At 55.2% G+C, this 13,320-nt stretch overlaps 1 protein-coding gene and 1 pseudogene across 1 annotated transcript in view; both read right to left on the bottom strand.

The window, feature by feature from the left end:
- The window catches only part of SPI1 (Spi-1 proto-oncogene), a 30,733-nt gene extending 17,959 nt beyond the window's left edge, over window positions 1–12,774 (bottom strand). The window contains exons 1-2 of the mRNA XM_087422967.1: window positions 12,669–12,774; window positions 11,770–11,792 (exon numbers count right to left, since the gene is read on the bottom strand). Coding sequence (XP_087279093.1) covers window positions 11,770–11,792; window positions 12,669–12,774 — 129 coding nt within the window. The remainder of the gene's footprint in view (window positions 1–11,769; window positions 11,793–12,668) is intronic.
- Window positions 9,696–12,155, bottom strand: LOC147912643 (uncharacterized; annotated as a pseudogene).
- Window positions 12,775–13,320: the final 546 nt, after the last annotated feature.

Here is a 13,320-nt window from a genome sequence, read left to right as displayed (position 1 = left end):
CCCCTGCCCAGAGGAAGCTGGGACTGTGAGGGGCGGCCTCGGGGGCTAGGCTAGAGAGGAAGAGTGGGAGGGAGGAAGGCTAGCTCTACCACCTGGAGGACTTTGCTGCCCCAGGGCCCTGATGAGGCTCTCAAACCCCTAACCCCACACATGCCTACTTCTCTTGAGACCCCCACGTGGCCAACAGTCACTTCCTTGGGGTAAGAGTTGGTATGGGTGGCCTCGTGGGGCCTCTACTTTCTGGGGTCAGCCTGACTGGCTGAGGGCTCTGATCCCGCTGACTGCCAAGCCTGACTCTTTCTGGGCCTTGGGCACCCAATGCCTAGAGTCCACTCAAGCTGGGGCTGGGCTCAGGGGCAGGGTCCTCAGCACAGTGCCACTTGCCCCTTTCCTCTGAGCCCCTTCAACCTGGCTTCCCTTCCACCAGAGGAGAGTCCTAGGTTCTTATACCCTCCCCTCACAGCTTCCTAAGTGACCACTGCTTCTTCCAAATCCCTAGGGGTTCTATTCCCAGCCCACATCTCTCAGTTTCCCCACACCTTGCCAATGCCTGAATATCAATATAATCTCCTTGTTTACAAACCTGAGTTCTTGTCTGTCCATCCATTCATCTATTTTCCCATCTATTTTTTTTATCTATTTGTCCGTCCATCTATCCACCCATCAAGCCAGCCATACATTCATCTGTCTATTTATCTAACTGTCCATTCATTCATCCATTTATATGTTAGTCCATTCATCTATCCACCCATCTGTCTATCTACTTGTCCATCTAGCCATCCATCTGTTATTAATCCACCAGTCTATACTTCCATCTGTTCATCCACTCTATATCCAGCTATCAATCTATTCACCCATGAATAGATTGGACCGTCCATTGGTCCATGCATTCATCCACCCATCCATCTACCCACCCATCCACTCATCCACCCATCCACCCACCCACCCACCCGCCCATCCACCTATCCACCCATCCATCCATCAATGCATCCTTCCAATATTAATTGAGTTCCAAGCTCTATGCTGAATACTGGGAAAATAGAAAAGTATTAGACAAGATCCCTGCCTTCAGAGAGCTCCTAATCTAGTCTGGAGGGCAAATGGATGAATGGAGACATTTTTTGATCCAATGATCTCTGGTGAGTTCACTCTGTGAGGGAGAAACTTCTTGAGCATTCAACTTCCTCCTCTATGTAGTCTAACCCTTTGCTTTGTACCCCTTTCCCACTAAGACCTGCCTCCTTCCTGTCAGTGGAATCCCAGGTCCTTAAGTGTTTCTTCACTGGCGGCAAAGACCAGGGATTCACAGATCTGGGCTCACCACTAGATCTGCTTCACTTCTATCTTCACTGACTTTTTGTATCTGCACTTGGGACTCTCCAAGGGGTCCAGGTCATCAGTTCTCAGGACTGCCTAGGAACCTGACCAAGGCTCCTCCCCAAGAGGAGAGGATAGGTAGGCTGACTTGGCATCAGCTCCATCCTTGCTCCCCACTTCCTCATCAAGAAGGCCAAGTCCCAGCTGACTGGATGTGTGTGGGGGTGAGTCTTGAGAACCAGGGTCCTGCTTGATGTACTCATGCATTCCTTCATTCATGCATGCATGCATTATTGTCTTGGTTTAGTTTGTTTATGTGTTTATTTAGCTACTCATTCAGTCATTTAATCATTGACGGTCTTCCATGTGCTGGGCCTGGTAAGGGGGCACAAAGATGGATGAGGCATGCCTCGTGCCTCCAGGAGCTCACAGGCCTGCAGAGAGAACAGACACGGAATCAGACAGTATGGTTTTCTGGGGAGGTAGGGGCACAAGAGAGGGAGGTGCCGGGTGCATTGGGGAACAATTAGTTTGGTCAGGGCCACGGGAAGGAAAGCAGGCAAGGGAAAAGGCATGTCTGACTGAGGAAGCAGCTTGGGCAAGGGCAAGGAGGTGGAAAAGAACAAAGGGACAGTGAGCCGCCATCCTTGAGGCTGGAAGCAAGACAGGCCGGGAAGGTAAAGAGCCTTGAGTGTCAAGCCAAGGAGCCTGGGTTGCATCCAGAGGCGACTAGGGAGCCTTTGCTGGTTGTAGCAGGGAGTGTAGTGCTCTTCTCCATGGATGCAGGCAGCAGACCAGGTCGACTAGGTGTTCCTGAGGCCTAAGTCTCAAGAGGCCCCAGGAGAGGAGAGAGATTCCATTGTCCCAAGTCTGGCCAGGCCCAAGGGGCCTGGGTAAGGAAGCTCAAAAAAGACCCAGGGCTGCAAATCTCTGGAAATGGGCAGAATGACTCTCGCTTTTGTGTAGTACCAGCGTCCGTGTCCATTCACACACCGAGTCCTCCCCATCCTTCCTCCCACCGTCCCTCCTCCCAAAGTGCACCAGAGGCCTCTTCCCGAGACCTTCGGGATAGTAGGATCCGGGTTCTAAGCAATGTTGAGCAGAGCAGGAAGAGTCCGATAACCCACAGCCCCAGGGCTAACAGCTCCTTTAAAAGAGGGGCAATTATTTTCTGAGTGCCCAGCATTGTGCTGGGTGCTTCTGCCCTTGTGATCACACATAACCAAGACAACCAGCTGTTACACTGAGCCCCAAGAGGGCAGGGACTCGCCCAGGGTCACATAGCTGTGAGTGGAGAGCTGGGGCATGAAGAGCCTTCTGGGGCTGTAGGAGGGGCTGGATCCTAGTGGGGAGGAAGGAAGCAAGAAGAAAGATTGAGGGGCTGGCCCCATGGCATAGCGGTTAAGTGCGCGTGCTCCGCTGCTGGCGGCCCGGGGTTCGGATCCTCGGCGCGCACCGATGTACCGCTTGTCAGGCCATGCTGTGGCGGCATCCCATATAAAGTGGAGGAAGACCGGCACGGATGTTAGCCCAGGGCCAGTCTTCCTCAGCAAAAAGAGGAGGATTGGCACGGATGTTAGCTCAGGGCTGATCTTCCTCACAAAATAAATAAATAAACAAACAAACAAACAAATAAGAAAGATTGAGAAGCCAAGTGTGGAGAAGCAGGAAGGGCAGAGACGGGGGGGAAAGCAGCGAGGACTGGTGAGGAAGGGAAAGAGAAGAACACTAGGAGAAAGAGTCAAAGAAGGGAGTAGAGAGAAGTGGGCAAGAAAGAGAGGCCAGGACGAGGACGGCGGGAGAGGAGGACAAAGCAAGGGAGAGAGGAGACGGGACAGCCGGTGGCTGGGAGGCGATGGGACCTTAGAGGAGCACGTGCCCAGCCTCCTTCTTCCTCAGCAGAGGAAACGGGGCCCAGAGAGGGTTCCCGACCTGCTGGGGGTCGCCACGTGCCTCATGCCTGGGCTGTGGCTCTCCTGCTTGTCGCCAAGAAATTGGTTTGAAACCAAAAATCTTGGGGGCTCCAGGAAATGAGAGGCCAAAAAAAATTTTTTTAATTATTTTATTTTTTGAATAGGTAATATATACATAAGGTACAAAATCCAGAAGGTACAAAAAGGGAAACTGCCCAGTTCGCCTTCCACAGAGTACCCCTGTTACCAGATTCTTGTGTATTTTTCTAGAAAAAAGTTTAAGCAGACACAAGCATAGAGGCAGATTAATTTTTTTTTTAATTTTACACAGAAGGCAGCATACTAAACACATTGTACTTCCCTTTGGGGAAGTTTTTCCCTAAATCCATTCCATGCCTGTGTGTATAGAGTTGTCTTAGTCTTTTTACAGACTGTATAGTATTCCACTGTTCGGATGGACTGTGATATTTTTAAATCATAAGAGATCTCATTCACACAAAAGAGTGTACAGAACATTTATGTACAGTTCAAAGAATAATTATAAAGCTAACATTTATGTAAGCACCATCCAGGTCAAGAACTAAAACATTGCCAGCACTCCAGAAGCATCTCCCAAATGTCCCCTGACAGCCCCTTCCCTCTTTCAAAGTAACACCATGCTAACTTTTTCAGTCATTATTTCTTTCTTTATAGTTTCTCTATAGTTTCACAACTCATGTAATCATCTCTAACAATATGGTTTAGTTTTTATCTTAATAGATTTTAATCTTTACGTAAAGAGAATCTTAGCGTAAATATTCTTTTGGGTCTTGCTTCTTTATCCCACCATGTTGTCACATGTAGCTGTGATCCATTTTCATTGCTGTATAGTATTCCATTGTCAGAAATTCTATGTAACCAGTCTCTTATTGATGGACATTCAGATTCTTTCTAGTCTTTTGCTACTACAAATAATACTACAATTGATAAAATTTGCTAATTTATATATAAGCAAGTGTATGTCTAGGATAACTTCCCCAAAGTTGAAATGCTAGGTCAAAGAGCAGTGCTTTTTTTTTTTTTTTTTTCGGGGAGCTAGAGGGGAGCATCCGATGGAATAGTTGGGGGAGATTTGAGTTAAACGTCACTTCCTGGGCTAGATGGACTGCAGTGCCAGCTCAGGGTGGTGGTTCTCATGCTTTTACGTTTGCTTGTCTCTAAAAAAGCCTCCTTCAACAGGGAAGAACAAAACTTTTTTTTTTTTTTTGCCTTAAATTAAAACAATACAGGAGGAAGGCCTACTTCTGTGGAAGTACAGCACCTTCTGTATCCACATGTTCCACACTCGTGGATTCAACTAACCGCGGATCACGTACCTACCATGTTTACACGTACAATGTTTACGATCCGCGGGCGGTTGCACCTGCAAATGCAGCACCCGCGGATCCGGAGGGGCAGAGGACTTGAGCATCCGTGGATTTTGGTTACGTGCGGGGGTTCTGGAACAAATCCCCAGTGGATACCGAGGGACAACTGTAAATGTCTGAGGGGAAACTAAAATACTATAAACTCTCCTTTTTCTAGATTTAATTTTTCAAGGCTAATCTTGACAATTAAGAGCTTCATACCGAAAAGGAAATCAACACAACCAAATACAAGCTGAGTCAAAAACCCTTGTGCACCTCCCTACAGACATGAACAAATAGTACCAGAAATTACCTAAAATAGAAATTAAAAGTCCTTAAATTATAAGTAATAGTGAAAATGACATATCTCTATCCTAACTCATTGGAGAAGAGATCAGATAATTTACTTAGATTTTATGACATAAGTGCACAGGAATTTTTGACTCAACTATTTTTAATGTCAGAGATGTATTTTTTTATTGAGATGTAATTGACACGTAATATTGTATTAGTTTCAGGTGTATTGCATTTAAAATTTTGAGATAGATGATAGATAGATAGATGATAGTCACATTGCCCTTGATAAAAGTTGTACCAACTTAACCCTCCTACCAGAAGCACATGACAGTGCTGTCTCCCCACCCTGCTGGATAAGTGGGTGGCCTTGTAGGGCTGGGCCCTGCAGAGTGACAGGGAGGCCAGGCAGGCCTAGGGTGGTGGAGGGATGGGCAGCCCTTTGCCCCCACTGGGCTGGGCAGCTGAAGGGGGTAGGCTGGGTGCTATTGCAATTGCAGGGTAGGCAGACAACAGGAAATGTGGGTGCTGTATCCTCGAAGCTGAGTCCACAGAGGGGGACACTATCCCTGAACTCGCAGACCCCTCAACCTCAGCCCCAAAGAGCTCTAAAATAAGAGAACGCCCCTCTCTCACTTTCCCAGCCACCAGTCTCCACGGGGCATGTGGGAAAACTCGGGCCTCAGACCAAGAGCTGGGAAAGATGACGAAAAAGAGCTGAACCCGTGTACAGAAATGGCTGTCTTGCAACTTCCTCTCACAGTTGAGACACTGGGAGAGGCTCCTTGAGCCCCAGCCTGGGTCGCCTGGGCCCCTCACAGCTCCCCGAGTCTGGTCAGAGCACTGGGCTGACTCTTTAGTGCATTGGGACATCCAGCAAATATTTACTCAGGGCCTCCATGGGCCAGGAGACCCAAACAGGCAAAGATCCCTGTCCTCCTCGTGGGTCTTGTTCTCGAGCGAGCGGGGAAGACAGGGGATAGCTTAGTAGATGAGAGCATGCACTGTAGGAGAGAGAGCGTAGAGCTGGGTGAGGGGGGTCCCGGGTGGGGGCAGAGTGGGGCAGCAGGGGGCAGTCTGCAGTATTAAAGAGGGTGGGCAGGACAGGTCTCCCTGAGAAGGGGATGTTTGAACAGACTCTGGAAGCAAGTAAGGGAGAGAGCCGAGCATATATCTGGGAGAGGAGCTCCAGGCTGGGGACCAGCCAGTGCAAACCCAGGAACCAGCAACAGCGAGGGGGCCGGTGCGAGCAGAGCCAGGGGCAGGAGGTGAGCTGAGAGCGGCGAGGGCCAGGTCCAGCAGGGCCGTGGGGGCAGTTGTGTGGAATTTGGTTCTGATTCTGAGACAGGGGCCCATGGCAGGGCACATTCTCTCTTATTCAAATCTGGAGTTGGTGCCATTATCATCCCCGGGGTACAGATGGGGACACAGATGAGGCTCAGAAGTGGCCCCTGACTTGCACAGCGTCTGTGGTACAGCTGAGGCTCAAACCCAGGCCTACTTGGGGACCCCAGCTTGTATGCACAGCAGGTGTTCATAAAGTGCCTGTGGGCCATGACAACGGCAGGGGGAAAGGAGCGGGCACTGGTTGAGCCCCTACTGTCTACCTCCGTTAACTCACTCCCCTCCCACAATTCTGTGAGGCAGGCATTTTCTTACCAGTGCATTTCACAAGGCGGGAAATGAGGCTCAGGGTGGTGAGGGGTTGTGCCCAAGGACACACAGCTGTGAGTGGGGTGAGAGGTGACAGCAGCTCTGAGTGGTGCTGGGGCCTGAGCTTCCGCTGGCCCTCTCTGGAGTTTCTCCCATGGGTATTTCCCTACCTAAGAATCTTCCTGAGCTCTCGCTTGTCCACAGGCTGAAACCCAAACCTCTGAGGCCTGTGCTGGAGCCCCCTACACCCACAGTCGGGTCAGCCTCTCCATCCTCCCCCACCCCAAGTGGACCAGCCCCACCCCCACCTCCAGCCAGAAGACACCACTCAATATTCCTAGAACCCGTTTCTCAATCCCCACGGCCTTTGCTCACAGACCCACCCCCTTCCACACCCTCAGGCCTCTGTCTTTCAAGGGCTCGCCTCCTCCAGGCTGCCCTCCCAGACACCCCCTCCCGGTTTATCTTCATCTCCCCCAGCCCCCCGAGTCTCTCCTCTCCCTCTGCGCCAGCTCCTGCCCCTGCTCCCCAGCACAGAGCTCCAGAGCAGCCAGACCTCCTCCATGCCCCAGATCCCGGCCACCCCACCACACACTCGGCCCCCGCTGACCAGGCCTGCAGCGGGGAGCTCACCTCCTGGCCACATCACTCAGCCTCCGGCACCTCAAACCCACCGCCACCCACAGTGACTTCCTTCTGCTCACCACGGGCACACCCCACCACCTCTGCTCGCTCACTGAGGACAGGACGGCTTCCCCCCGGGCCCCCTCATCTGTGGAGCCCCTGACACCATCCTCTTCTTTTGAGGCACCCCTGGATCCTTCCCCATGATTGGCTCTGCTGCCTCTGGACTAGTTCCTTCCCCTCGTCAAAGCTCAGAGGCTTCCATTCTATAGCGGGGTTGAGACCCACCTCCCAGCATTGTTCAAAGGACTGACGGAGATTTGTCAGCCTTTACCTGGTATACAGTAGGGGTTCAATTAGTGCACGTGTCCCTCGTTGCCCTCCACACATGCTTACTGAGCCTTGTGGAGGTTAGGAGTGTGGCTCTGGAGACCTTGATTTGAATGCTGTCCCTGCCCTTCATTCGCTGTGTAGCTGAGGACAAGTCACTCCTCAGGGCCTCAGTGTCCTTATCTATAAAATGGGGCAATACCAGGATGCACCTCGCAGGTTGTGAGAATTAGACGAGGTAGCATGTGTGATGTGCACGCCCAACATCCCTCAGGAAGGAGGAAGGCTCGGCCCTGGCCCCGAGGGCTCCGGATCTGTGCAGCCCTCAGCCCTCAGAGCTCCCAGCCCCTGGCCTCTCCACAGCCTCCTTGGAAAAACTGAGAAACGCAGGGAGCTGGGAAGCTGGCGGAAGAGGCCTGAGACAGCAGCATTCCCCCCTCATCTGCCCTTCTCGCACTTCTCTCACCCTCCCTGTCTGAGTGCCCAGCCCTTGAGAGAGGAAAGCCAGAGGGAGAAAAGGGGCCCAGGTCTGGAGGGGGGACCCTGTGATAGGATGAGAGGGGCGCTTTGAGAAGAAGAAGGAAAAGTAATCATATTGAGCTCCCACCATGGGCCCAGCACATTGGATTGTTACAAGGTGTGGGACAGGAATGATCTCCATTTTAGGATGAGAAATGGGAGTCAGAGCAGACACTTGCACTGCTCAGGGTCACAGAGCAGAAGGAGCCAGAATCAGGGTTGGACCCAGGCTTATCTTACTCCAAAGCCCGTGATCTCAGCCCAGAGCTGCCTCAGGGTGTGTGCCATGCGCGCTTGGACAGGGGTCTCTGCATACGATGGGAGCGAGACGGCCCTGAGGGGGCCAGTGAGTGACCGGCTGACCTTGACTTCCAGGCTGGGAGGCCCAAGGCCAGTCTGAGGCTGCCCAGGGGTCCCAGGCAGGGATGGGGGGCAACCCAGGGTGCAGGAGCAGGAGGCGCGGGCCCAGAAGGAGTTAACTGCATGAGGGGCCTGGGTGAATCAGAGGCTCCGCAGGCTGCGATGGAAATTCCCTGTGCATGGCGTGTGGTCACCCAGAAAAGGGAAACGGTGCTTTTCGGAGCAGGGGACCGCGGGGGCTGGAGCCCGGGAGCAGACGCCTGGCCCCGGGTGGGGCTGGTGAGGGCATTGTGATCAAGGAGGCCTTGCCTCCGGGTCTGCTCAGGCCCTGGGTGGGCAAAGGGAGGTGAGGAGCCACCAGGCCAGGCCAAGCCTGCATGCTATGGTGTGTCCATGGGCCCTGCCGGATGGGTAGGAGTTCACTAGGCCCAGAGGAAGGAAGGGCACTTGGGCCATGGGAACTACTGGAGCCAAGGCACAGGGGTGTGACTCAGCATGGAGAGCCAGTCCCCCTGCTTTTGCTGGGGAACTCTTTCCTGTCCTTCAGGATCCATCCCAAGTGCCACCCCTCCCCATCCCAGGAAGCACTCATTACTCCTTCTGAGTGTCCCACGGCCTCAGTTTCCCTCTCAGAGCTCTCAAGTAACTCATCTGCCTTCTCCACAGGACTGTGGACAGGGGCTGTGTCCTAGCTTTAGAGACAGCTTGCACCCAGCATAGGGCTAGCATGGAGTAGGTATTCCGTGTTTGTGAAATGAGAATTTCGCAGAAGAGGATCCTGAGGTTCAGAGAGGTTAGGTGAAACTCAATCAGCCAGCTGGCTGTGGCTCAGTGGGGCTCAGGCCAGAGCTTTTGCCTCAGCTGGGACTTGGTAGGAAGGAAGAAACAGGGCAGGCAGATCCTTCCCTGGGGACAGGGCAGGGGACACTGGGCACTGACGGCCCGGCCAGGGATGGCCATCTGACGACTCTGCTGTCGAAGGCCCGCTTCCCCCTCAAGCTTCAGGCCAGCCCTGCTTCTGCTCTCGTCACTGCACTGGGAAACTTCCATCGTCCCAGGAGGCAGGTATAAGATGGAGCGAGGAGCCATCAGATGGAGAGAGAAGGGAATTGAGTGTCAGGAAATCTCCAATCTCAGTCCACACACTTTCTGGCTGTGTGACCTCAGACATGTGGCTTCCCTCTGAGCCTCAGTTTCCACTTTATGACGGAGATAGTAGGATAGGCTTGTTCTGGGGACAGAAAGAACTGACCCATGTAACTGTAAACCGCTGCACCAACGTGATGGAGTTTGCCTGTTATTAGTAATGAGTCTTAATTAAGTCGCCTGTTGTCTCTCCCGGGAGCAGCCTCCTGCTGCGGCACCATCCACCCTGCCAGCTTTCGAGCAGCGTGTGCCGCTGTCGGGGCTCAGCGTCTGTCTGTCCCAGCTCAATTCTGCACCGCACAAGGGCCTGTGAGCCACACCAGCCTGATGAGCGGGCCGAAATCCACTCGAGGAGAGTGATGGTTGGGGCCTCTTGCCCAGAAACTCGCCCCCGAAGGCCCCAGGTGCCCCAAGTCCCACCGCAGCCCCTCAGCTTCCTTGGCCCCTGTGAAGGTTGAGGGAGCCCAGAGAAGCCGTCCTCAGGGAGGGACGGGCAGCACCACGGCGGCCATCGGTGTTGGAGCTTTTCCAAGCACGAAGGGGAACTGAGAACTGTGGGAATGTGCCTTGGGCAGGCCAGGGTGGGCTGGGCCCAGCGGGAGGGGGGCTGCTCCAGGGAGCCCGGACGGATGGGGTCCTGGGGGTGAAGAGGAGCAGGGGACCCGCAAGCTGGCAGCCATGGAGTTTGGGGGTCACCGTGGGGTGCCGGCTGGTTGTCCAGAGAGAGCTGGCCGGGCAGTGGGAGGCTGGGGAGCAGTGTGGGGAAGGAAAGAGGAAGCCATGGGGAGAGGGGGATGGGGCTGCCGGGGATGGAGTGGGAGTGGGGGCTGGGGGCCTGGAGCCACTCCGGCCTCAGCTACTTCACTTCTCCCGGTTTCGTTTTGTAAATAGCTGCCGGCTCCGTGCAGGCGGGATGGCCCTGCCCCTTCTGTGGCCTGTGTCCAGGGAGGCCCAGGTCTGAGCATCTGCAGAGGCTCGAACCCCGGATTTGGGGACCCCAGGAGGCATCAAGGCTGGCACCAGGAACGCCGGCCTGGCCTCTGGTCTGGGTGGGCGGGTTCTGGTGGGCCCAGCTCTGGGCAGCCCCAACCTGTGGTCACTGAGGTAATGCAGCTGAGACAGAACTTGATGACTTGGCCACATTGGGCTTATTTATAACTGGGCCTCCGTGGGCAGAAGCAGCTGCTGAGCCGCCAACTCAGCACTGAGGCCGGCCCAGGGCACCAAGGCAGAGGACAGGACGGCGGGGGCCACGCTGGCCAGGTGGCCCCTCAGGCTGGGCCTCCAGGTCTTAGCATCCCTACACCTCTTTGGTGGAGCCAGTCCTTGTGCTGTGATGGGCAGGCCTTAAGATTTAGGGGGAGCTACATGTGGGGCGGGCATCTCAGAACCTCCTGGCCCAAGGGGGTGGCTGAACTCAGTGTTCCGGTCAGTTCCCAGGGGGCTTGGCCTTCCTGCAAAGAAACTCTTCCTCCAGAGGTCAGAGGCTGTCAGCAAACTCAACAAGAAGCAAAGTCATCTCCCCTCCCCTTCTTGCAATAGCAGCTTAAAAACAAAACAAACACGTTCGGGAAGAGGGTAAGCAGATTCCTAAGGCCTGGCCGTAATGGCGGAATCCAGACACCTGACCGATGGGGGAAGGTACAGGTCCCCCTGAGGCTCCTGCCTCATACCACGTGGTCACCCATCTCCTTGGTGGACGGGAAGGGCTCGCCCTGGCTCCCACCCTCCAGATGAGGGGTGTCAGAGCCTTTCTTAAGATTTGCAGAAATAAAGAGATTCCTAAAATCTCTCTCCCACTTTTGAATACTTCCGGATCAACCGTGCCACCTACCACTCTCGGACTGTGCCATCGACACCCTGTCTCCCAAACTTGGTCCTGGCCTTCCCACCTCTGAGACTTGTTCCGGTCTGGCCCCCCGCCTGGCATGCCCTTTCCTTCCCGCCAGTCTCTCCAGGTCCCCTTTCTATCAAGCCCCACTCTGAGGGTCCCAACCTCAATGCTCACCCTCTCCCCAAAGCTGAGGCTCTTGGGATGTAAAAATCAAGGGATGTCAGAACTGGGGCAGAAACGAGTGAGGGATTTTAGATCATGGGTGCCAGGATCGCTACACAAAAGAGGAAACCAAGGCCTGGGGTGGGTCAAGGATGGCCAAAGGCACTCAGTGAGCCAAGGATGGAGCTGAGGCCACAGGCCCTGACCCCTGGCCTAGAGCTCTCACCCCCGCCCTCTGACCTCCTGGACCACCTGCTCAGCCTTGAGCATCAGGCCCTGCATGGCCCCTTCCTCTTGGCAGAAGCTGTTGGGGATGGGAAGGACAGGGGCCTGGTGTAGGGGTAACTCAGGCCATCCACTGCCCCAGTCAGGACCCACTTAGGCCCCTCTGGGCAGGGTCGGGGCGCCCAGCCCGGAGCCGCCCGGGCTGCAGCTGCCCCTGTTTCCACATCGGCAGCAGCAAGTCCGGCGCCTGAGAAAACAGGAAGCGCCCAGTCACCACAGGAAGCATGTGTGTGCAGCCTCCCCACCCCCAGCCCATTGCAAAACGCCAACAGCCCCATTACCACAGGCACCGCACAGCGGCGGGCAGAAACGCTCCGGCCGCCGGGCCTGCCACCGAGCCGGACAGACAGACACCAGCCCTCGCCCGCCAGGGCCAGGCCACAGGGTGATGTCCACCTGCGACCTTGAGGAGCCCGGGGTCTCCCAGTCTTTGGGCCTCATGCCTTCTCCTGGGTTCTCAGCCTAATCCCCAGATGGGCCTGAGCCAGGCCTGCTTTGGCCATCCTTAAATCACCATATGGGGTCAGGGGTCACAGAGAAGCCATTTCTCTGAGCTGCTCATTGGCATTTGAGGACTCTGTGCCCAGCCTTCAGACCCTGACAGGGCCCGATCCCCGAGCCTCACTGAGGCCGTTGGCCCAGAGCACGCCACCCCCACTACCCCAGGGAGCCGTCTGCTGTCGAGTCCACACCTGCCACACCCTCTGCCCAGCCTCAGCCCTTCCTAAGCGAGACTCTGCCGGCCCCTGGGGTCCTGCCCAGGCTAGCCTTAGGGAGCCCGGGTCCCTCCTCATCCCGCCCGGCCTGCCCCGACTCACCTCCCATTACCAGCCCCCCGGGCTCAACTCTTGGAAGGAGATGGCAGTCCAGCGAGGCCGAGGCCCGGTGCCTGGGGAGGCCAGTGCTCCTCCAGCCCCGGGGACAGCAAGGAAAAGAGAAGAGAGCAGAGCATTTCATGGCTATAATAAATCAAAGGGGGAAGTCGAAGCAGGAGAAATAAGAAACTTCCCTACCCTGGGCACAGGGACCTGCCAGGCAGCAGCCCCCGGTGCCCCGCAGCCTTCCCTCCTTCCTCCTGCCTCCCTGGCCGGGGCCCAGATCTACCACCCTCTCCTCAGGCCTAGGCACTCCACTTGCCTGGAGACCCCCTTCTCGCTGTGCACCCTGGGGCTAGGCACCTCTCGTCTCTGGGCCTCAGTTTCCTCCCCATGGGCACGGAAATCCCCAAGTGGTGTGCTGGACTGGGGAGGTGAACGGTCGGGCTGCCCAGCAGAGAGGGCTGAAGATGGGTAGGTCCTCTGTGGACAAGGACCCTCAGGGATGATGAAGGGATGGATGAGACATCCCGAGAATTCCTAGTGGGACAGTCGGGTGGAGATGCACAAACGTCTGTGAGAGCAGACAGGAGGGCCGAGGCAAGAGGCAGGCACACAGAGCAGAGGTGGGGAGAGCCCAAGACCGTGAGAACAGGCGGGGCCTTGACCTCAACTCTGCCTCC

This window comes from Ceratotherium simum, chromosome 34 (assembly GCF_057802395.1).
Source record: "Ceratotherium simum simum isolate JZ-2026a chromosome 34, ASM5780239v1, whole genome shotgun sequence".
Lineage (NCBI taxonomy): Eukaryota > Metazoa > Chordata > Mammalia > Perissodactyla > Rhinocerotidae > Ceratotherium > Ceratotherium simum.
Note: the sequence above shows the minus strand (reverse complement) of the source record. Positions and strands in the feature narration are given on the sequence as shown.